This window comes from Equus przewalskii, chromosome 29, assembly GCF_037783145.1.
Source record: "Equus przewalskii isolate Varuska chromosome 29, EquPr2, whole genome shotgun sequence".
NCBI lineage: Eukaryota > Metazoa > Chordata > Mammalia > Perissodactyla > Equidae > Equus > Equus przewalskii.
Genome location: NC_091859.1, coordinates 21,587,408 through 21,611,354, shown reverse-complemented (window position 1 = coordinate 21,611,354; position 23,947 = coordinate 21,587,408). Strand labels below are relative to the sequence as shown.

Below are 23,947 nucleotides of genomic sequence, written 5' to 3'. Positions count from 1 at the left end.
GAGAATGAAGATGAAGAATCCAGTTATCATGGAGCCACCACATTAGCCTTAGACCATTTATGCTTTGACTGTTACAGGACAGAAAAATAAACTTTTATTTGTTTAAGGTACTATTGTTTTGACTTTTGTAACAGTAGCCAAACCAGTACCCTAAGTAATATCCTAACACTTTGGGCACCAGAATCTTAACTTTAGTAATTTAGGTACTTTTTCATTCAGTAGAAAATATATGTATTGTTTGACGTAGAGAGAGAGAGAAAGAGAGAGAGAAATAATACACACATACAAACAAAACAATACTTGAGATTTATTAACTAGGGACTTAAGATCACCAAAGAATTGGTTGTAAAGAACTCACCCCACACTCTGTAATGTGAACTATGTACAACTTGCTTTATGTTTCTGTATATAATGAACTAATAGAGAGCGACTGATAATGAGCCTTCCAGTGAGGTGGTGCAGAGCACATGCTCGGGAGCCAGGCGGCCCAGCTGAGCGACGAGGCCCAACCTCTGAGTGTCCAGCTTTCCCCATCTGTACAAAAGGGGGTAACAACTATTTCTACCCCTTTAAGATGTTGTGAGGATTACACGAGATTGAACAAAGCACTGAGAACACTGCCTGGCACATACTAAGCACTGAATAAGTGTCCACTACAACGATACTTATTCATTCCTCTTGGCCAGTGATAGCACTAAAGAAATGTGGCTGAGGGACTAGTCCCAGACTGCTCTTGATCAGCTTGCGTGTTTCGCACATACGAGATGTCTGCTGCAGAATGTTGACTTCCTGCCTCAAGTCCCTTATGAGAGAGTCCCAATCTCTGTTTATGCACGTGCTTCAGGTACCATCTGAACTACTGTATCATTGCTCTCTTTAAGTTGATTTCGAAAGGAAGCTTGAACAATAGTTGTGAATGTTTAGATATAGCTGCAGCCTTCTGTCCCTCTCATTGGAGCTGTCTTATCTGGATTCTCTTTGCTGGGGACGAGGTTGTAATTATCCTCTCTCCAGTGCCCATAGTCCTCTCTACTGGTAACAACTGGGGCTTGGAGAGGCAGATTTACTGAGAAATGAATGGAGCTTAACTTTCAGTGCCCCCCATTTCGTTGAGCCCCTGATAAGGCTCCAAGGGTTCCCCTTCAGGGTTACAGGGGCCAATGTATGAGGCATGGAGCTGACCCCAGACTAAAGGTCACCCCTTGCCCTGATGGTGGTGCTGGGGCTGCGAGTGGGATGAGCTGGCTGCTTGTACCACATTCACATCCACCAAGCCCCCAGGAGCCACCTAGCCCCAGTGGACCTCGTGGAGCATTCCAATGCTATCTTTGATCCTAAGAAGAAAGGTGTGAACAAGATGCTGCCCTGCTCTCCGCTCAATGGCTACTGCGACCAGGCTTCATGGCCACCCCAGGACTGGTAGGAGCAAGAACCCAGCCAAGTTGAACTGGCTGCTATGGCAGCTGCTGTCAAGGATACCGTCTGAGCAAGCGACTGTAAGAGGACGCTGCAGGAGGAGCATTGTCCACAAAGGATCCTGAAAGGCAAAGAAACTTTTCTAACCCACCAACATTAAGAAAAAGAAATCACCAGGAAAAGGAAAGAGAGGATCATCCTCCTATACTCTATAGATAACCATGTTACAGCATTGTTACCATATGGAGAGGTAGGAGAGTAAGCAATCAAAACTCTAGGGAAAAATAGCATTATCAAGGTATCTCAGATAGTTAATAAGTAAAATATTATTTTAATGGAATTTGCGGTGTTTGCAGTATATGTCAACTTTTTAAATTTTGTAAATACTCATCTCAAACCTAAATTTGTATTTGTCATTTTGTTCTCTTTTCCTTAAAGAGGGTCTCCAAAGTTGGGTAAGCCGCAGGACCCACCACACCTGGATCTTGCCCCAGAAAGGAGTTTATACCCACTTTGGTGAGAAGAGCACTTCTTGGTTGGCGTTTTAGATGAAGATAGACTGACATGTCACATGACACTTTCTGGGCAATGCCATTAATCAGTCCCCAGAAGCAGGAACTCAGGCATCCCTGGAGAACCAGCTGATGCCCAGGTTGGGGTGCATTATATGCATGTTAGAAATTAATCTCCAAGAGGTGATGAGAGTGAGCTGTGTGTTTTCTTTCCTTTCCTTGTAGTTCTTTTTCTATACATCATAAATGTGCACAGTTACTTCCTGTCTCATTGTAACTCAAAAATCAAGCAAAAAATATTTCCTTTCCTTTTTGGGCTGTCTGTTCTCAAAACCTCAGTAGGGCACATTGTAGTTGCACTGAGCACAGTGACTATGATCTCCCTTCTGACGTTGTCTGGGAAAGTCACGATCCCATGATCCCATTCTCCCCACCCCCTTCTCGTGTTCTGCTCCATGGAGAATTGCTGAGCGGAGTAGAAGAGTTCCATTTCTAAACCAAGCCTAGGGAATAGGCTAAGTATCTGGTGACAGTCTCGGCTAATTTTATCAAGTCCTCTTCCCTGGGAAAAGAAACTGGAGGGGGTGTAGGAGGAAGTGAGGATGGACCAATGGCGGAGATAAGGATGAAGCCTACTTGTTGCAGATGGGGGAATTAGCCATGAAAGTATGTAGTTCTTCAGTACGACCCAGTCCAAGACACAGAGCCTCTCATGTGAACCTTCACGACAGCTTGACTTCCTCGCATCCAGGCTTGCCACCACATCCCCAAGCATAATCTCCACACAAGAGCCAGGGTTATTTTCTATAATCAGATTATATCACCCTTTTGCTTAAAGCCCTCCACTGGCTGCCCTTTGCAATGAAAATAAAAGCCAGACTGCATTGTGGCCCATAAGACCTTCCATGACGTGAAGACTGCTTCTGCTGCTGCTCCGCCCACCTTCCGCCATGACAGCCTCATTCCCTAGAACCCCTGGCCCCAGGCCTGCCCACGCTTTAGCCACCCTTCCTTCCTTCTCCCTGCTCCCCTTCCCTCCTCTTCTCTCTCTCTCTTTTTCTCTTTCTTTCAATATAACAGCTTTAATGAGATATAATTCACATACCGTACAATTCACCTATATAGAGTGTGCAACTCAATGATTTTGAGTATATTCACAGATTTGTGCAACCAGCACCACAATCAACTTTAGAACATTTTCATCACTCTGCAAAGAAACGACCTGTTAGCTATTACTCCCCATTTGCCCCGCAGCCCTCGGCAACCACTAATCTACTTTCTATCTTCATAGATTTGCCTATTCTGGACATTTCTGTAAATCAAATCACACAGTGTCTGGTCTTTTATGTCTGCCTACTCTCATTTAGCTTGATGTTTTCTAGGTTCATTCATATTGTAGCATATATCAGTACTTTATTCCTTTTTATGCTCAAATAATGCTGTATTATATAGATATACCACATTCAGTTGATGGGCATTTTGGTTGTTTCCACTTCTTGGCTATTACAAATAATGTTGCTATGAACATCTGTGTCTACTTTTTTGTGTGGACATATGTGTTCAATTCTCTTGTGTGAATACCTAGGATCAGAATTTCTGGATTATACAACTCTGTGTAACATTTTGAAGAACTGCCAGACTCTTTTCCAAAGTGGATGTAGCACTTTACATTCCCACCAGTAACCAACATTCTAATTTCTCCACATCCTCACCAACACTTGTTATTATCTGGGTTTTTTTTTTTTTGATAAGTCATCTTAGTGGGTATGAAATCATTGTGGCTTTGATTTTAATTTCCATCATGCCTAACAGAGGTGTGCATCTTCTCTTGTGCTTATTGGTCATTTGTATATCTTCTTTGGAGAAATGTCTGTTCGGATCCATTTTGTAATTGGGTTGTTTGTCTTTATGTTGTGCAGTTGTGAGAGTTCTTTATATATTGTGGATACTAGCCCCATATAGGACATATGAATTGCAAATATTTTCTGTTATTCTGTGGATTGTCTTTTCATTTTCTTGATGGTGCCCATTGAGGCACAAAAGTTTTAAATTTTTATGAAGTCTAATTTATCTAGTTTTTCTTTTGTTGCTTATGTTTTGGTATTATGTCTAAAAAGGCTTTGCTTAACTTAAGGTCATGGAAATTGACTCCTACATCTTCTTCTGTGTTTTAGAGTTTGGGCTCTTCCATTTAGGTCTATGATTTCTTTTGAGTTGATTTTTTAATATGGTGTGAGATGGATCCAGTTTTATTCTCTTACATGTGGATATCCAGTTGTCCAGCTCCATTTGTTGAAAAGACTGTTCTTTCCCCATTGAATTGTCTTGGCATCCTTAGTCACACGGCTTTCTATTTCCCAAATAGACAAGCAAATTCCCACCTCAGGGCCTTTGCACCATTAGATTCCTTGGAATGGAACCCTCTTTCTCTGATTTTCACTGACTGGCTCCTTCTCATGCTGCAGGTCTCAGCTCAGAGAAGCCAACCCTGAACACCGTGTCTAAAGTAGCCCCCATCTCCCATCCCCCAGCTATTCTCCATCCTTATTTTATTTTCTTCTTAGTACCTAACATGACGTGAATACATCTAAGTTTCCAATAGAGTAGAGTTCTTTAAATCCTTTAAGTGGATAGGCAGATTTTCAAATCAAAGTAGTCCAGGAGTAGATAGTAGATACTGAATTTAGAAACCAAAGATTCACTTAACTGTTGTGTGTCTGTGTTTGGGGGGGGTGGGTGGGGTGTGACTGTGAGGCGGGCCTGTGGATGAGAGTGAGAAACGAGTGGGGGCGTTCCAGGGCAGTCTGCTTGAACATCAGAATCAAGGAGCTATTCCTTAACATTGGTCTTGGCAATGATTTTTTGGACTTTACACTAAAAACACAGGCAACATAAGCAAAAATAAACAAGTGGCAACTGCATCAAACTAAAAAGTTTCTGCACAGCAAAGGAAATAATCAACACAATGAAAAGGCAACCTATGTAATGGGAGAAAATATTTGCAAACTATAGATCCAAAAGAGGGTTAATATCCAAAATATATAAGGAACTCATACAATTCAATAGCAAAAAAACCCAAATAGCCCGATTTGAAAATGGGCAAAGGACTTGAATAGACATTTTTCCAAAGAAAGCAAACAAATGGCCAACAAGTATATAAAAAGATCAAGCAACATTACTGATCATCAGGGAAATGCAAATCAAAACCACAATAAGATATCACTGTACATCTGTTAGGATGACTATTCTCAAAAAGTCAAAAGATAACAAGTGTTGGAGAAGATGCAGAGAAATTGAAACCCTTGTACACTATGGGAACATAAATTGCAACAGCCATTACGGAAAACAGTATGGGGGTTCCTCAAAAAATTAAAAATAGAAATACCATAGGATCCAGCAGGAGCATGTATCCAAAGGAAATAAAATCACTATCTTGAAGAAATATTTGCATTCCCATGTTCACTACAACATTATTCACAATACCCAAGATAAGGAAACAACCTAAGTGTCAGTCGACAGATGAATGGATAAAATATGATATGTATATATATATAACGGAATATTATTCAGCCTTGAAAAGGAAGAAAATCCTGTCATTTTCAACAACATGAGTGATCCTAGAGGGCATTGTGCTAAATGAAATGAGCCAGACACAGAAAGACAAATACTACATGATCACACTTACATGTGGAATCTAAAAAAAAATGTTAAATTCATAGTAACAAAGAGTAGAACAGCAGTAACCAGGGGCCGGGGCAGGGGGGGCAGTGGTGAAGGGGAGAGGTTAACCAAAGGGTCCAAATTTTTAGTTATAAGATGAATGAATAAGTTCCAGAGACCTAATGTATAGCGTGGTGACTATAGTTAATAATAATGTATTACACACTTGAAATTTGCTGAGAGTAGATCTCAAGTGCTCTCACCACACACAAAAATGATAACTAACGTGAGGTGATAGATATGTTAAGTAGCTTCATTGTGGTAATCATTTCACAATGTATATGCATATCAAAACATCAAGTTGTACACTCTAAATATATACATTTTTATATGTCAATCAGATCTCAATAAAGCTGGGGAACAAAAGAAAATCATTGTTTGGTAACTATCATAGTTGTAATTGATTCGGAAAGAATCATCAATTGGATTCTAAAATTAGTAGGTAAAAGTGTGTTGAGGAAGTATATGCCACAAATTACTTACAAATTACAAAGAAAAATATAGTTATTGTACAGTAGAGAGACCCGGCAGACACTATCTTCATGATCAAAGTTAATATCACAGAGAATGAAACAAATCGACGTGATGTGTCTCACGTTAGGACCCACGGAAAAGAAACAGTATCACTTATGTGGTATTGCTGCCAAAAATACACTACCTGAATCTAATCATCAGGAAACCTCAGACAGACTCAAATTGAGGAACATTCTACAAAGTAACTAGTCAGTACTCTGAAAATTTATTAAGGTTATGAAACAGAATCTGAGGAACACTTACAGATTACAGAAGGAGACTAATGATAGGTGATAACTAAAAGCAATTTGTGATCCTAGACTGGATTCTGGACCAGAAAAATAAATGGTTTTTGCTATAAAGGAAATTACTGGGACAATTGGTGAAATTCAAATAAGGACCCAGTGGCCTAGTGGTTAAGTCTGGTTCACTCCACCTCGGCAGTCTGGGTTCAGTTCCCAGGTGTGGACCTATACCGTTTGTCTGTCAGTGGCCATGTGTGGTGGCAGCTCACATACAAAAAAAAAAAAAAAATGAGGAAGATTGGCAACAGATGTTAGCTCAAGGTGAATCTTCCTCAGCAAAAAAAAAAAAAAAAAAAAAAGAAAGAATATTATACCAATTTCAGTTTCCTAATGTGAAAACTGTACTGTTATCACACTGTAAGAGAATGTCCTCATTCTTGGGGAAATACATACTGAAGTATTTAGGAGTAAAGGGGCATATGTCTGAACTTACTCTCCAATGGTTCAGAAAAAATAACACACACACACACACACACACACACACACACACATGCACAATGATAGAATGATACAAACAATCAGGTAACTGTTAACAATTGAAGAATCTGGATGAGGAGCATATAGGAGTTCTTTGTATTCTTCCTGCAACTTTTCTATAAGGTTGAAATTATTTCAAAATAAAAATTTCCAAAACTAAAAGAGAAGATAGCTATCTCATGTCTCCCAAATCCCATTCAGGGATCTCCTCTTTGGGCATTCCACAATGGATGGAAGATTTATGATTGCTTGGTAGAAATGGATTGATGACTGATTGATTGGCAGAGTGCTTTACTCGTTGTCTTTCAAGTCTTACGGGATTTTTAGAAAAGCAGCTACAATACGATTTATAAAGATAAAGTTTTGGAAGGTTTTTGTTGAGGAAGATTTGCCCTGAGCCAACATCTGTTGCCAATCTTCTTCATTTTTTTTTTTTTTTTGGGTATATGAGCCACCACCACAGCAGGGCCACTGACCAGATGAGTAGTGTAGGTCCACACCTGGGAACCGAACCCAGACCACTGAAGTGGAGCACACTGAAATTAACCACTAGACCGCCGGGGCTGGCCTTAGTTAAAGATTTTAATTTAAAAGTTAGATCCTTGGACAAACAAACATTGTCCAAGGATCAACAAGGAAGCAAAAATTTGCTAATAGCTGACTACAGGCTGGAACTGAAAGGACCAGTCCTTCCTCCAGCGGAGTTTATTGCAACTGTTGTAAAATGGCATCACGGCCCAGAGGTTGCTGTGAGCAGGAATGAAAAGGCAGCTGAGAACAAGGAGCCTCGTGAGACCCTGAAATTTAATACTGTTAATTAGAGACTCTGGGTATGGTTAATACCAAAAATGAATAGGTGCTATTTTGCACAAAAAAACTTTTTTTAAAGAAAAAATAACATTTATTTGCAATATAAACAAAGTCCTGTTGCTGGTTTGGAATGTATATGTGTGTGTGCGTGTGTGTTTAGGGTCACAAATTTTCCTTCGTAAGATTATAAAGCAAAACTGGTCACTCTCTTGGCATATCCTCATTCATACAAATCTGATGCATGTTTCTAGATTTTCCTTTTTAAAAGTAAAAAAAGAGAGAGAAAGAGAACCATATACAGCATGGATGCTTTTTATCACTTTCTCGACTGTAGCAAGATTTTAATTTCGCTGCCTTAAAGAATCCCTGAAAACAACCCCTGTGTGGTAAGATGCAGTGGAGGCAGAGTTTCATATATTACTTTTACTTAAAATATTCAGATTATATGAGAAATTTTGAAAAATTGTTATATAAAGCACCTTTCCCACATACTTCCAGTTGCCTTCATTTAACTTTTTTTCTAAATCAATAATCTCTGATATTAGTTTTGAGTTAATGCTCATATCTATGTAAACCTGAACGTTGTACTTCCATTTTCTTTTCACGTGAAACTTGTAATTATATATCATATAAATATTTTTTCTCATAGATGGACCTTGAAGGCATTATGCTAAGGCAAATGTCAGAGAAAGATAAATACTGTATGATCTCACTTATATGTGGAATCTAAAAAAAAATCAGGGGCCGGCCCCATGGCTGAGTGGTTAAGTTCGCACACTCCATTTCAGCAGCCTGGGGTTTCACTGGTTGGGATCCTGGGCGCGGACATAGCACTGCTCATCAGGCCATGCTGAGGCGGCGTCCCAAGTGCCACAACTAGAAGGACCCACAACTAAAAAATATGCAACTATGTACTGGGGGGATTTGGGGAGAAAAAAGCAGAAAAAAATAAAAAATAAAAAAAAGATTGGCAGCAGTTGTTAGCTCAGGTGCCAATCTAAAAAAAAAAAAATCAAAACCAAACTTATAGAAAAGGAGATCATATTTGTGGTTAACAGAATACCAGAAGCAGGGGGGTCAGGGGTGGAGGGTGGCGCAGATTGGAGGAAGGTGATCAAAAGGTACAAACTTCCAGTTATAAGATAAATAAGTAGTAGGGATGTAATGCACAACGTGATGACTATAGTTAACAGTGCTGTACGATATACAGTCCTGCATCGCTTAATGATGGGGATACGTTCTAAGAAAAGTGCCATTTGGTGATTTCGTCGTTGTGTGAACATCATAGAGTGTGCTTACACAAACCTAGATGGTATAGCCTACTACACACCTAGGCTATATGGGACTAATCTTATGGGACCACTGTCATATATGCCATCCATCACTGACCAAATGTTGTTATGCGGCGCATAACCATATAGGAAAGCTGTGAAGAGAGCACATCCTAAGAGTTCTCATTACAAAGAAAAATTTTTTTTCTTTTTATTGTGTCTATATGAGAGGGTGGATATTAACTAAATCTACCTTGGTCATCACTTCATAATACTGTATGTATAAACCAAACCATCATGCTGTACACCTTAAACTTATACAGTAATGTGTGTCAATTATTTCTCAATAAAACTGGAAAAAAAAATTTCTATTGTGTCAAAAAAATAAAAAGAATCAAGGAGCTGTTCTATCGCCCAAGGCTGGCCTTTTACTTACTCTCCACAATAGAATGAGAGTTATAACTGGTTCCAGCTCAAGTCTGTGATGCTACAATTCGAGCCTCTATTTCAGTCGAGTTCTAAAATCGTCATAGGTTCTCCGTCCCCTGACCCAGCAGGCGGTCTGGACCCCTCAGAAACTCCTGTCCTTGGATCACATTTTATCTTTCTGTTTAGATAAGCTCTTCTTCACGAGGCCAAAGCTCAGAGAGCCCCTGAGAGCACTAGGAGGCAGCCATTCGCTTTCCCTGAAATGCTGGTGATTGTCATTCCTTTTCGTCAGGAAGCTGTGAATTCCTGTTGATTCTGCCGCGCACGTGGGAGTTGTGGGGAAGTGAGTGAGTGAGGGGGAGAGAATGTCTGGCCTGCGTTATTCCATCTGCTGAGCTCCTCACCACCAAGGCACAAAGGAGCACGTTCAGAGGGCTTTTTCTTGGGGGCCAGGGGAAAGACAGTGATGACAAGCTCTAGAAACACAATCCAACTATGGAAATTTTGTTTTCAAGATTCTTGAGTGACAGTTTGGCTTTTAGTCCTTGCTTTCACAAGAATAACTCCTTCGGGGAGATTTTTTAAATCACAGGGTTATGAAATCAATTTAGTAAACTACAACCATCAATTTTTAAAAAATGTAATAGATTGTATTAGGATCGATAATAATAAAGTGTCTTTAACCAAGGACTCTGGAGCCAGACCGGTTGAATTTGAACCTCTGCTGTGTGACCACTTACTAGCTATATGGCTTTGGGAAAATTACTTAACTTCGCCATGCTTCAGTTTCCTCACCTGAATAATCATACACACATACCTCGAGGAGTTATTGTGAGGGTTAAATGAATTAATATACGTAAAGCACTCGCCACTCACCTGGGGGTCAGTTGAGGCTTGGCTAGCCTAGACTGGGCTCAACTGGGCAGCTTTGCTTCAAGCTGCAGGTCCTGCCTCGCTTGGCTCCTCACTGCTGGGCCCAGGTCTGGTCCACATGTGTTCAGTTTGGGGCCTGGGCTAAAGAGGCAGCAGCTGCCTGGGAGTAGCTCTTCTCATCATAGTGTTAAAGGCACAAAAGAGCAAGCCTAAACCAAGAAGCGTATTTGAATCTTCTGCTTGCTTCATGTCTGCTAACATCCCATTGGCTGGAAGGCGACGTGCAAGAAAGTACATTTCCACAATCGCAGTGGCCCAAGCCAGTCACATGACAGAGCCCAACATCCCTTAGCCAGGGAATCGTAATCTATTGACCTAAACTACTGAGCAATAATCTGATAGTTATGGTCAAAAGAGTTTGAGAGAACTCTCTCAACTCTGAAGCAGAGGTCAGCAAACTACTGTCTGCAGGCTAAATCTGATCCACCACCTGTCTTTTAAATAAAGTTTTATTGGAACACAGCCACAGCCGTTATTTACATATGGCTGCTTTCGTGACTCAGCAGCAGAGTTGAGCAGTTGTGACAGAGGCCATATGACCTGCAAAGTCTGAAAATGGCCTGCAAAGTCTGAAATATTTACTATCTGGCCGTTTACACAAAAAGTTTGCAAATCTCTGTTCTTAAAAATGAAAAGTTTAGGAATTAATGAGAATTCAGCACCAAATCAAATGACATAGTCCACGTGCTCCTTCTGCGCCCCAGACACTGGCAAGTGCTGCTCAGTGAGCATGTGATTTGACTTGAAGCCCGATTCTCATCACTGTAAGAGGAAGTGAATGCCTTCTGGTTTGCAATAATCACTGTGTGATGGGAGAGGCCCGTTCTGCTCCGGCACTTGGGTCTATAACAGAGCCTCATATTGGAATTCATACTCTGACTTTCCCATTCCTATCCTGTGAGGAGCTCAGCATTGTGAGTTTTAGTTAAAAGACACCTTACCTTTGGGATAATGACCCTCAGAATCTTCCAAAAACAGAAGCTTAAAGAAAATTATGCAATCATTCAAATAAAACAAGATATTTTGAAACTTTATGGGATCCAAATCCTTAGCAACTGAAATCTTAGGTAGAAAGCTACACCATAGCTGGTCTAAGTGGGGCTGCTAAGTCTCAGGGTGGGCGGGTGGCTGGGGGACTGGGCCTGAGGGCCGCTGAGCAAGCTCCACTCTCACACCACAGTCCCCTGAGAAGCCCAGAGGCCACTAGAAGACGCTAGGGCTCTCTGGAAATTTGTTTTGCCTCTGTGAGTTTTCGAATGTCCCAAAGGACAACTTTGTTGTACAAAAAAGATTGCTATGGGGCTACTTTTTTTGGTAAGCCAGATTTGATTTACTGGAATAACAAATTCAGAATCCTACTTCTTCCTTTAAGCTTTTAAGTCACTTTTACAAATCTTACTGTGCTATTTATAGCGAAAATCTCAAGAACTTGTTTTATGGAAGGCTTTGATTAAGGGTTTGGTTCCACTTAGACTTAGTTAATTAAACAACTTTAAAGATTTTTTTGTTTTGTTTTGAAGAAGACTGGCCCTGAGCTAACATCTGTGCCCATCTTCCTCTATTTTATATGTGGGATGCCGCCTCAGCATGGCTTGACAAGTGGTGCTAGGTCTGCACCCAGGATCTGAACCCGCAAACGCTGGGCCGCTGAAGCAGAGCACGCGAACTTAACCACTATGCCAGTGGGCTGGCCTCACAACTTTCAAGGGTTTTAACTGCATTTATAGATTTAATATATTTGATTTGCTTTTCAATGACAGCTAACACTTATAGACCTGACCATGTCTGGAAACTGTCCTAAACAATTTACATCGTTAACTCACTTAATTCTCACAGAAATTCTAGCAGATACCAGCCCTGTTTCAAATACAGAGAAACTGAGGTACAGAGAGCAATTCTCCCAAGGTCATATAGCTAATAATATCTGAACTACTTTGTGAACCATAAAGTTTGGCTCCCGAATCCAGGTTTTGGCTCTGACCCTCTGTGTTAATTAGCTACCTATAAATTAACTGACTAAAAAGAAAAATCCTGACTACTTCAGGCATTCTTGGAAAACTAATAAAACTAAACTCATAAACGTAGTGTAACAGGTTTGAAATTCTTTCAAATGTTTTATAATTAAAGTACAAACTTACCTTTATAAGTCTCTTACAAAAGTCTTAATACAGCATATTGTCTTCTGACATACTCATTGGAACATTATAAGTAGTTAAAATGTAATACACAGATTATTTCCAAACCTAACATAAAAAACCCTAACACTACGGATTTGATTGACTTTGTTGTCTTTGTATTTAATCCTCAGTCTCTCCTGGGTTGAAGGCATTTCACCACTGAGGAATCCATCATGCTCTCCCAAGCTGTCAGGAGTATGTCAGAAAGGAGAGCGAGCCACCGGGTTGATGCTGCTGACTGGCTGATTAAGGGCTGAAAATTAACCACTGAATTTGGCCATGTGGAGGTCATGATCTTGACAAGAGCAGGTTTTGGTGGTGTGATGGGATGAAAGCATAAATGAAAAGGTTCAGGAGAGAAGAATCGGACAGGATGAGGGGGCAACTGTTTTTGCTGTTAAAGGGAACTGAAAACTAGGGCATGGCTGGAGGGAGATGTGAGGTTAAGGAAATTTTTTTTTCATAAGGAATATATTGTAAGTCAGTTGATAGAAATGATCCAGGTAAGAGTGGGGAGAGGGTGAATTCAGGAGAAAGAAGGCAAGGCGTGTCTGTGAGGAGGTAGTGGGTGCAGGGTCTAGAGCTGGATCATGGTAACCGGAGAGAAAGAAGAGCAAAAGGATGCAGATGCTGGTAGATGTGGCAGAACCAGTGGAAGTTTCTTCTGATCATTACTGTTTTCTCAGGAGAAGAGGAAGTGAGGTCATCACTGCAGAGTGATGGGGAAGGGGATGTTGGGGGTTTGAGGGGAAGGAAGACGTGCAATGGGCCTGCAGGGAAGCAGGAGAGTCAGAGGACCAGGGGGATGCAGTGGGATTGCCCATGAGTGTGAAGGGCCATTGGCGTATGGCCAGGATTAAGGCCTTGGAACTGGATGAAAGCACAAGGGAATGAGCGCAGACAGGGGAGAGGACGGGGGCTGAGGGCAAGCCTTGTGGACAGAGCTTACCGTGGAGAGAGCCGAGACCATCCCATCTGTGAGAGACATGATTGATCCCGGGAACCACTGGGATCAGAGAGTCCCCACTCCTCCAAACTGAGTTAATAATGAACCACTTTCTTAACAAGAGGATCAAGTTCAAAGACTTACCGCTTGGATAGAAAAATGCTTTAGGTGCTTACATACTCCCCCACCAAAATGGACGTCCGGTGCCTTCTCCCCTCCAAGACCATGACATGTGTTTCCTGAAAGTCAAAGCCATGAGGGGCTTCAGATCAAGCCAAACACAGCTGTAGCTACTCAAGCTGGTAGCCTTTCCGAACCCATGACTACATCAGGTTTCACAAGAAACTGACAAGTAGTGGCTTCTGGTGATAAGTTTTTGGTTGGCTAATTATCACTAGCGGAAATATACTGAACTTTTATCATCTCCATAGGGGAGCTAATTTAAAATAGGCAAAGTGCATTTGCTCATAAAAAGTGTTATTAGAAAATTCTGGTTTTCTTTCTGTTTGCCAAATGCTTCTCAGAACAGTGGCTCCCAGTGGGTCTTCCCCTCAGGTCAACCACCCTGCCCCAGCCCTTTCCTATCCACAGATACCGACTCAGTTCACTTCATTTTCCTTTCTCCATCAGAGGGTTCAGTCTAATCCAGGGTTTCTCAACTTCAACACACTGACATTTGAGGCCAGATAATTCTTTGTGGTGGGAGCTGTGCTGCGCATTGTAGGATGTTTAGCAACACCCCTGGCCCCCTCCCACTAAATGCTTGTAGCACGTGACCATCTGCCCCCACCTAGGTTGTGACAACCAAAAATGTCTCCAGACATTGCCAAACGTCCCCTGAGGGGCAAAATGGTCCCAGGTTGAAATTCATGGAACTTTTAGAATTGGGGAGAGTGGGAGCCACAGGTAACCCAAATGAGAGCTTCATATGGACTCTGCCATGGTAACCTGACAGTATCAAGTAAGTCTCTTGTAGAAAAGGATGGGATCTGACAACCTCCGAGGTGAGAAATTAGACACTTTCCCTTCTGCACAGAATGTACAATTAGCTGGCTATTCCTGCTTTGAAAGTAAAAAAAAAAAAAAGAACTTGTCACATTTCCAACCTTCTCACCAACTGATGTGAAGATTGCCAGGAGACGGTAATTAGTTACCGACTGTATGAAAGATAGAATGCACAGAATTTTAGAATTGGGAAAATGCAGGGAGAGGAAGTAAGAGAGAGGGGAGGAGGGAAGGAAGAGAGGGTGGCAGGCAGGGAGGAAGGAAAAGACAGAACCCAAGTGCAAAGCAGGAGTTCAATCTCACACGGAGTTGAACTTTGTGGGAGTTCAATTAACTATCGAGTCTTCATCAATGATAGCAAAATAATGTCTGTGTTAAAATCCAAATCATCCAACTCCCCCCTGCCCACAGGATGAGGTTCAAGCACGCTAGCCTAGCAGGCAAGGCCCCAAACAATCCGACCCCAAGTGTTAACCTGCTCTGGTTATTTACAGGAATGCTTCACTCTATTCCATCCGCTCCACTCAAATTTCTGCAAAGACGCCTTACTAAGTCCCACTCCTGGGCCTTCAGAGATGCTCTTGTCCCATCCAGCCACTCAAATAGCTGAGCTTCATGGCCCCATCAGCCCCTCCTCCTTCGTTCGCTGGCTCACGCTGGCACACCTAGGAGCCCGGCTAGGGTGGAGAGCAGTAGCTATCAGGTCTGCAGCAGTTACTATGGACCAAATTCTATTGGAAGCAATCTTTGCTTTGGACGCTAAAGAGGAATTCCTACTTCCCGGGCCATCCACTGTACTACCCACTGCTACCCCTAGGAAACAGACACAGACCTACGGGGCCAGCCAGCCTCTGCCATTGTGATAGTGGCATTTGGTTCCCGTCATCTTTGAGAGCAGAAGTGCAAAGACTAGAGAGCCCCGCCAGGAGAGGGTGGGTGGAAAGAGCAGCCTGTCTAAGGCAGCTGAGGGGGCTGGGGAGGGCAGGAGTGGGGCGGGCGAGGGGAGCTGCACTCAAGACACAGGGTGTGGGGGAAGGGCTATCAGCCCACAGCGACCTTCAGGGTTGGAGCTGGGGGTGGGGGGAGAGGAAGCACATTTTTGCTGCTCCTCCTCAAGGCTTCCTGAAGGCGGGGCTCCCTGTTCTTTGCTGCACGTCAAGCTTTCCTCCCGGCGCACGCTCAGCCACGGCACTCACAGAGCCACACGTGGCCGAGGTTCAGAGCTTGCAGCGCCCCAGACTGCTAGTCACTCTGTCCCCAAATTCTTCTGGACGCTGGAAAGAAGGCCTCGATTCATACGTAGAAGCTTTGGCTTCCCAGTAACTTCATTTCCCTGACTTGGAACCAAGCTCTCCCAATAGCGGGCCCCAAACCTTGGCCCGCGTAAACCTCTCCAGAGTTTCTGGCTCCAGTAGCAGGATTCCCTTTAAATCTGAAATTGCTGTGTTGAATACAGAACTGGCTCTCCTCGGCCTCCGTTCCTCTCTCCTCGTTTCCTGTTTCCTCTCCTCCCTGTCTCCTTCACGTCTACTCGGTTATCAAAGAATGGCAGGGCCACTCTCAGGAATGTTCTCAGGCCAACAGCGGAATGAGCCCAAGCCTAAGCTCTCTGGGGCGCTGGCTGCCAGGTGGCCGTCTCCCCACAAACAGCACCATAACCATTCACTAGCGTTTCTGGTGAAGTTCATGTTCTTTTACGGGCCCAGTTTGACTGTCTTCATCTTCCCTGCCCTCCCTTCCCAGAGTGGTTTGGAAAGCAAAGAGGGAGTGGCTGAGAAAGATTTGGATTCAGACACTCCTGAGCTTCTTAACTCTGAAACCATTCTTTGGGCTCAGGTACTCAGTTTCCCCATCTGTAAAATGGGGACAATGGCAGCTATTCTGGAGTCTTGCTAGCAGGCTCCAGTGAGACAATCTATGTGTAAAGAGAAGAACGTTTTATTCACCAGAATTCCCCTTAGGAAGGTAGAGCTGCGTTTGTTGAGAAAATACTTTGCTAGCAGTAGAAACCTAGATCCTTCGGCCGGAGGTGGGCGGGTCGCTCCGAGCAAGACAAAGGGAGGATTTCGTTTGCAACTGCAGGGAGGAAGTGGGGGGCCAGGAGAGGGCGGAAACCGGGGCTCCAGAAATGACTCCTCCCCATGGCACCGCCTCCCTCTACCAAAATCAGGTTACCGTATTCCTGGGACACTTGAAGGAATAAGGAAACAGAGAAGTGCCCGAGTCTTGTCTCCAGGAAGCTGTGGGGCAGAAGGATGATAGGCTAGCATTTCAGGAAGAGAGAGGTGGAGGCAGAGAACACCTAAGGACAGAAGACACAGGGGCGATCCTGGGAGGGGTATTGGACCATCAAAGGCTGGGAATCTCAGAACGGGATTTTCAGGGGTAGGGGGCGCCAGTCACAGCCTGGTTAAGCAGGCAAGAAACTGTCGCTTAGTATTATTATTCCCTGTTTCATGTTTTCCCAGGTCTTTCCTTGTTGATCTGCAGTCTCAGTTTAGACATTCCTTCCTTCAGGAAACCTTCTCTGATTTCCTGAATGTGCGTTAGAACCTTCGACTCTGAGCCCCTCCCATGCGTTCTCATCATAAGTGTTTTCTCTCCTGAGTTAGAATTGCTTATTGGGGTCTCTGGTCTCCTACTAGACTATATGCTCCATTGGGTCAAAGCTAAATCTTTTGACGCCACTGTGTTTCCAGAGCTGGCGCAGCACCTTACACATCGCTGGTTCTCAATATGCATCCAGTGCATGACAGTATAGTAGAAAAAGCAGAGTTTTTGGTATCCCGTAAAAACCAGGTTTGGATCTTGACTGTTACACTTAAAAGCTGTGTAACTCTGGGCATTTTACTTAACCTCTCTGAGCCTCACTCATCACTGTAAATAGGATGGAAGGTGCAGGGTGAGTGTGAGGATGGGCTGGGAGGATATGCAGAAATTGGTGCCTGGCTGCAGTCAGTGCTCAGCAGATGTCAGTTCCTCAACGCAGTCTCTCATATTTAGTCCATGTCTTCCATCCACACATCCCCACCAAGTCAAAGCGCTCAGCACCTTACAAACTCCTGCTCTGTCTCTTTACTTCACACTGTTTCTCTTGGATTTATTAAGCTCTTCCTGTGCACTAGAAAATATTCCAAACCAGGAGTCAGCAAACTGCAGCCTGCGGGCCACATCTAGCCGGGAAGCTGTTTTTCTACTGTCTGTGAACTAAGAAAGGTTTTTACATTTTTAAGTGATTGGAGAAAAAAAATAAAAAGAAGACTATTTCATGACACATGAAAATTATTTGAAATTCAAATTTCGATGTCCATAAATAAGTTTTATTGGCACGCAGCCCCGCTCGTTCTTTTTCCTATTGTCTACGACGGCTTTTGCACTAAAGCGGCAAAGTTGAGTAGTGGTGACAGAGACCGTATGGCCCACAAAGCCGAAAAAATTTACCATCTGGCCCTTTACATAAAAAGTTTGCAAACCCACGTTCTAAGCAGTTTCATGGTCGATGATGATGAAGCCGTAAGAGCTGTATGGAGTGGGTACAATTGCTACCCTCGTTTTACAGTTGAGGAGCATGAGGTGGAAAGAGGTTAAGTGACATACCCAAGGTTACACAGCTTGTAAATACAGTTGGGGTCAAATCTCTACTGTCTCTGAAGTGGTAAGGTGACTGGGGACAATCGTAAACAGCCCTGCACGCCACGCTGGGGAGTGATGTGATAAAGTGAAATCTTAAGGCGATCACTGTGGCCACTGACTGGAAGGACACAGAGGGGTGGGAGAAGTGGCTGAGCGTGGGGATTAAGAATTTGAACTCCGGAGCTCAGCTTCCTGCGTTTGATTGCAGACAGCCACTTATCTGTGTGACCTTGGGCAAGTTACTCAACCTCTCTCTGCCTGATTTCCTCAGCTCTACAATGAGGGGAATTAGATTCTTCCTTATGGATTGTTGTGAAGATTGGAATGGAAATTTTGTCCTATTAATCAGCTTTAGGCATGGAGCAGCCCCTCGATGTTAGCTATGGTTATGCCTGTTATTCATCCCGACAAGAGGCTGCTGCGCCCTCTCTGTTCCAGGATCCATTCCAGGCAACCAAAATACAAAGAGGAAAAAAGACAAAATAACCAGACCTGCTTGCTGCCCTTAAGGAGCACATGGTCCACCGAGGGGGCCAGGAGAGTGGATCACGACCTGGGAGCGGTGTCACAGGGCCTATGATGGGCTATTACGGGGACAGAGACAGGAAGCACCTCATTCGGGCTCTCCCTTCTGCAGCTCACGTTCTCACTCCTTCCTGAACACACCAGGCGTCCTGCTGGGTTTGCCCCAGGCCTCCTCTCCCCAGGCACTGTGCTGGCCTGAATGGAAAATAATTCAAGTACAGGCAATTGTCCAGTGCCCGGGCACGGGGCTGCGTCTGGAAGACTGGACAGCACAAACCAGCCCAGGTTACAAGGCCCCTGGGAAAATCTGGGCAGGAGCATAACTTGGCTACTTCCACCAGCCAGATCACAAAACAACAAATTCACAGGAAGGGCTATTGATGCTGAAAAAGCCTATCAGGTTCCAACGTTTTATTTGTCTTACTAATGTGCCTTTGAGGTACAGCAAGAATCCAGGGTAATTAAGAATTTTATCATGTTATGTGCCAGCATCTCCTGCTTGCCATGGTATTTTTTTTACTGCGAGTTATTAGTTTTTGATTTGTCATTTACAAGTGTGTAATTATGTGTATGCATATGTAGCAATGCATGGGAAAGGGCTGGAAAGGTACACTAGTGGCTTTCAACTGGGATGGGGGTGGGGCAACTGGAGCATGGTAGGGGAAAGGGGACGCTGTTTATTAGTATCACCTAACTTTCTTCCCCCTCAAATCCTCATGCTTGCCCTTCCTCCATGCGTAGAATATCTTAAGCATATGCATATTTTAAAAGCTCCCCAAGAGGCCGATCCAGTGACGTAGCGGTTAAGTTCCCGTGCTCTGGTGTGGCGGCCCAGGGTTCACCGGTTTGGATCACAGGCACGGACCTAGCACTGCTCATCAAGCCATGCTGTCGCAGGCATCCCACATATAATATAGAGGAAGATGGGCATGGATGTTAGCTCAGGGTCAATCGTCCTCAAAAAAAAAGAGCTCCCAAATAATTCTGACATATGTCTCTCCCTTCCACCCTCGTCCCCTGCCTGATTTATAGCCATTAATATACACCAAATGTTAACAGGAGTTACATCTGAGTGTTGGGATGATAACTTTAAAAAAACTTTTCATCTTTTTGCTTTGCTAGCATGATTAAAATTCTACCATGAACGTGTACACTAGCGTAGTAGTTAAATGTGTTGGTTCCGGAACCAAACTATCCACGTTTAATCCTGATCACGGCAGGTCACTGTGCCTCAGAGATGTCATCTGTAAAAGGAGAAAACTAATAGTAGCTGTCTAATTAGCTTGTTGTGAGAAGTAAATAACTTAATACATAGAAAGTTCTGAAAACAGCGCCTGGCACACGTGATGCTCAATATGAGTTGCCCATTATTATGAAAACATAAGAAAAAATTGGCAATATGTGTTTTAGTTGTAGAAAATTTTGAAAATAAAAAATATAAAGAAGGAAGGGAAAGGAATCCATGATGTGTGCACATTTTTGACGCTTACGGAAGCTGGATGGCAAGCCCACGCTATAAGGTCCCCATCTGTGAAATGAGAAACAACGGACTCACTGGGAGGGGGATACAGAGAGACGTGAAAGTGCTTCGTAAACTTGAAGTGAACTGAAAAAGTGAGGAATGGTTGTTACGATCAGGAGTAGGATTCATGCAGCATTGAAGGAAAGGCACACCGGCTGGTGGCCACGAAGGCCAGTGGCAACAGGAAGGAGGTGGCTGGGCTTCCCCTTCCGGCTCATTGGTTCCAGCCCAGAAACCCCACCCTGGCTGGACAGAGAAGATTGGGCCTTATTGAAAGGCACCCCGACCATTCTCCTTTTTGTCAGACGTTAAAGGTACTCTCTGCTTTGTATATGCGTTTCTCTTTCTTCTCTCCCAGTTCATTCTTGTCTTTGGCATCTCTGTCATTACTTTTACAGTTTACATTTTACATCTGTCATTACATTACAAGTTACAGGCAACCTCATAGCGAATATTCATTGACGCCAGGCACTGTTCTAAGACAGCCTGTAGTAACTCATTTATCCTCCAAGCAACTCTAGGAGATAGACATTTTTGTATTATCTCCATTTTACAGAGGAGGAAACTGAGGCACGGAGGGGTTAAGCAACTTGCACAGTCTGTAGGAGGTGGATCCAAGATTCAAACTCCCGCAGTGCGGCTGCAGATCTTGATGCTCTTAGTCACTAGGCCAGAATTCCTTTCAAACTTGATGACAATCACGACAATTAGAGGAGAGGCTCCAGGAAGCCCATCACAGAGCAGGCCTCTAAGTTCTCAAGTAACTACTCTGTGCAGAGGACTTGCTGAGACTGGGATGGAGGTCCCACATCTGCCGGCTAACCTCAGCCCTGAGACCCTGTTTGAGTTCAACAGGCCTACGGGAGCCAGAAGGGAAGTCCGGGCAACCTGGCTCCACAGCCTGTCCTGCTTCACGAACTGTCTTGAAAGGAACACAAATTGGTAAAGGATTTTCAGAAACAAACGTTGAAGCAGGATGTTGGTGTTCATGGAGACGCCACATTCAGAATCAGTTTCCAACTCTTGCTCCTGGCAATTGGTGAGTAAGACCATAAACACTTCAGTGTCCAGAAGCAAGCTGCCAAAGGCCCTCTGTTTCAGGAAGAACGCCTGGCTCTCTCTGCTGGGAGAGCAGCCGAGATCATCGGATGCAGGTGACGTCCACTGCTCTGACAATTCCTGGGATCCGTTCCTCTAAGATTTTGGATGGCCTATGCTCTGGAGGTGGCCTTTCCTCTCCAAGAACATGACGTCACTCTCCAATCCTAAGCCTCAAATGCTTTGCAGATTTTCTGGGGTGACTATTTCCTGTGTTCTGAGACCCCAGGTGGTGAGAGCTTTCTGCCTAAGAACTGTGGACAGCATTTACATGGAAAGCTGCTTACATCAGTCAGGACGTGCTTGGTGGCAAGTAACAGAAAACACAGCCCAAACTGCTGTACACAATAAAGGGGAGGTTATTGGCTCATGTAACTGGACGGTCTCTGGATAGATTACAGGTGAGAACGGAGATAGTGACTCGACCATGTCACAAAACAGCTGGCTTTCTTTTTATCTTTCCTCTGCTTTCCATGATGTCAAATTCATCCTAAGGCTGGTTCCTCTCAAAGGAGCAAGAAGACTACTAGATGCCTCAGGAGGCATGCTTCCTTGCTCATTTCTAGCAGAAGGGGTAGCTGTCTCAAATTATTGAATGAAGGTCCTGGGCCTCTGATTTGATCATCCAAGGTCATATGCCCACCCCTGAACCAATCACTGTGGCCATGGGAATAAGCAGACCAAAATTGGTTGGTTGGTTGGTTTTCAGTTGTCATGTGTATATGTATGTTTTAACTGAAGGTCCCTTACTGTTCCTGCAACCATGGGTAAAGGGGGGGGGAACCAGTCCCCACAGGGAGGGGGGGTCATTTCTGCAGCGTTCCCTTTACACACAGAACTAAACAGAAGAGCAGTCACTATTGTGGTTAGAAGTTGGCAGTATGGGAAGAGGGAGGAACAAGTGGTGAGTAGGGATGTCATTGAAAAAATATAGACCCTCCCTAAACTGCAATGCCTAGGGGACACTTGCTCTGCTTCAACCCAAGAGGAATCAGAAAATGGAAAGTGGTTTATGGAGCCCAGAACCATCAGGGACAGAGGGAAGAGGAAGGGCCTTGGGGTGGAGGGCTGTTTGGCAACTAGGAGGAAGAGGTCACCCTCTCCCTGCTGGACTCCCCCCTCCCTCAGGTCTGGCAGGAAGGGGCAGCCTACAACCCCGGCGGGCAGGTCTGGGGCTGCCAGATGCTCCAGGCAGGACACTGGAGAGGGCTCACAAAGGCTGCTCTCCAGAGAGAAACGGCGCTGCCTCCCAGCTTCTGTGCCAGGGTGCAGTGGTCCTTGACCTCCTCCTAGCAGTCTGCTTGTAATGCATGCTCCATCCCCAGCAGCTTCTTCTTTTTTAAAAATAATTAATTAATTAATTAATTTTTTTATTGCAGTAACATTGGACTATAACGTTATATAGCTTTCAGGTGTACATTGTAATATATTTCAAATTCTGTGTAGATTACATCATGTTCACCACCCAAAGACTAATTATAGTCCATCATCACACATCTGAGCCTCATCACCCCTTTTGCCCTCCCTTCTCCGCCCTTCCCCTATGGTAACCACCAATCCAGTGTCCATTGATATGTGTTTGTTTGTTGTTGTTTTTATCTCTTACTTATGACTGAGATCACAAGGTATTTGACTTTCTCCCTCTGACTTATTTCACTTCATGTAATACACTCAAGGTCCATCCATGTTGTCACAAATGGCCGGATTTCATCATTTCTTATGGCTGAGTAGTATTCTATCATGTATAAATACCACATCTTCTTTATCCATTTGTCCTTTGATGGGCACCTAGGTTGCTGTCAAGTCTTGGCTATTGTGAATAATGTTCCAGCAGCTTCTTCTTGATGGCATCCTCAGAGCTGGCATAGATCATTCTGCTCTTAAGGAGTGCAGACTCAGGAGTCCAGAAGATAAACACCAGGTCCTCCTTTTATTCTCCTCAGTCTCCTAGTTTGCATCATAGAGGATGTAGAGGCAGTCCTTGTTTGGCAGTGTCTTGACAAAGATGGCATGGGGTCATCGCCAGCCTAGCCCACATCACCTACCAGGATCTCCTGGCCCTTCTTCCAGAGAATCATCTTGTTCTTGTTCAGGCAGAAGAGCATCACCTTCTTATGCTTCTTCACCTCCTCTGGCATCAATGGTTTGGGTGCCTGCATGTCATTGAACACTTTAATGAAGCCATAAGAATCAGCCATGCTGGAAGCCATGTTTCTGGAAGTAAAAGGGAGATGGAAAGGAGAGCCAGAAAAGATGAGAGCATGGCACTGCTGCCGGGACCCCACTCAGACCATGACTGCTTTCAGTCAATCAATCTACCCCTGGATTTGGAAAGAATATTTTTCATTAGGTATATTTTTGTGGTGTCATAAGCTCCCTAGTATCCTGTTCCATTGACTTCTTCCATGGCCTTTTCTGGTGTCATTGAAAATAACAAATATGGTTCAATAAAGTAAATGGCAATTGCTCAAGTCAAAAACCTTGGACTCATTCTTGACTCCTTCATTTCTCTCACTCAGCCCCATATCCAATCTATCATCAAACTCTATTAGCTCTACTACAAGATATATGCAGAATCTGACCCCTTCTCCCCTTATCCACAGTGTCACCCTCGTCTAAGCTATGATCATCTTCCATCAAAATATTGCAATAACC

The 23,947-nt window shown here is 43.7% G+C and overlaps 1 protein-coding gene across 1 annotated transcript; it reads right to left on the bottom strand.

The window, feature by feature from the left end:
- Positions 1-17,589: 17,589 nt before the first annotated feature.
- On the bottom strand, positions 17,590-23,502 carry LOC103548707 (cofilin-1-like). Its single transcript, XM_070599163.1, has 3 exons — positions 23,338-23,502; positions 21,056-21,223; positions 17,590-17,721 (listed from the first exon to the last, which is right to left on the bottom strand). Exons 1-3 carry the CDS (start codon positions 23,500-23,502, stop codon positions 17,590-17,592), a joined length of 465 nt encoding a protein of 154 aa, XP_070455264.1.
- Positions 23,503-23,947: the final 445 nt, after the last annotated feature.

Coding starts and splice junctions, on each gene's coding strand:
- LOC103548707 (XM_070599163.1), bottom strand. CDS start 23,502: ATGGCTTCCAGCATGGCTGATTCTTATGGCTTCATTAAAGTGTTCAAT. Junction 21,224..23,337: donor AGAAGGGCCAGGAGATCCTG/GTAGGTGATGTG, acceptor ACCAATTGCCAG/GAGCAAGAGTTGGAAACTGA. Junction 17,722..21,055: donor GGACTTCCCTTCTGGCTCCC/GTAGGCCTGTTG, acceptor AACCTTTCTTAG/TTCACAGACAGTAGAAAAAC.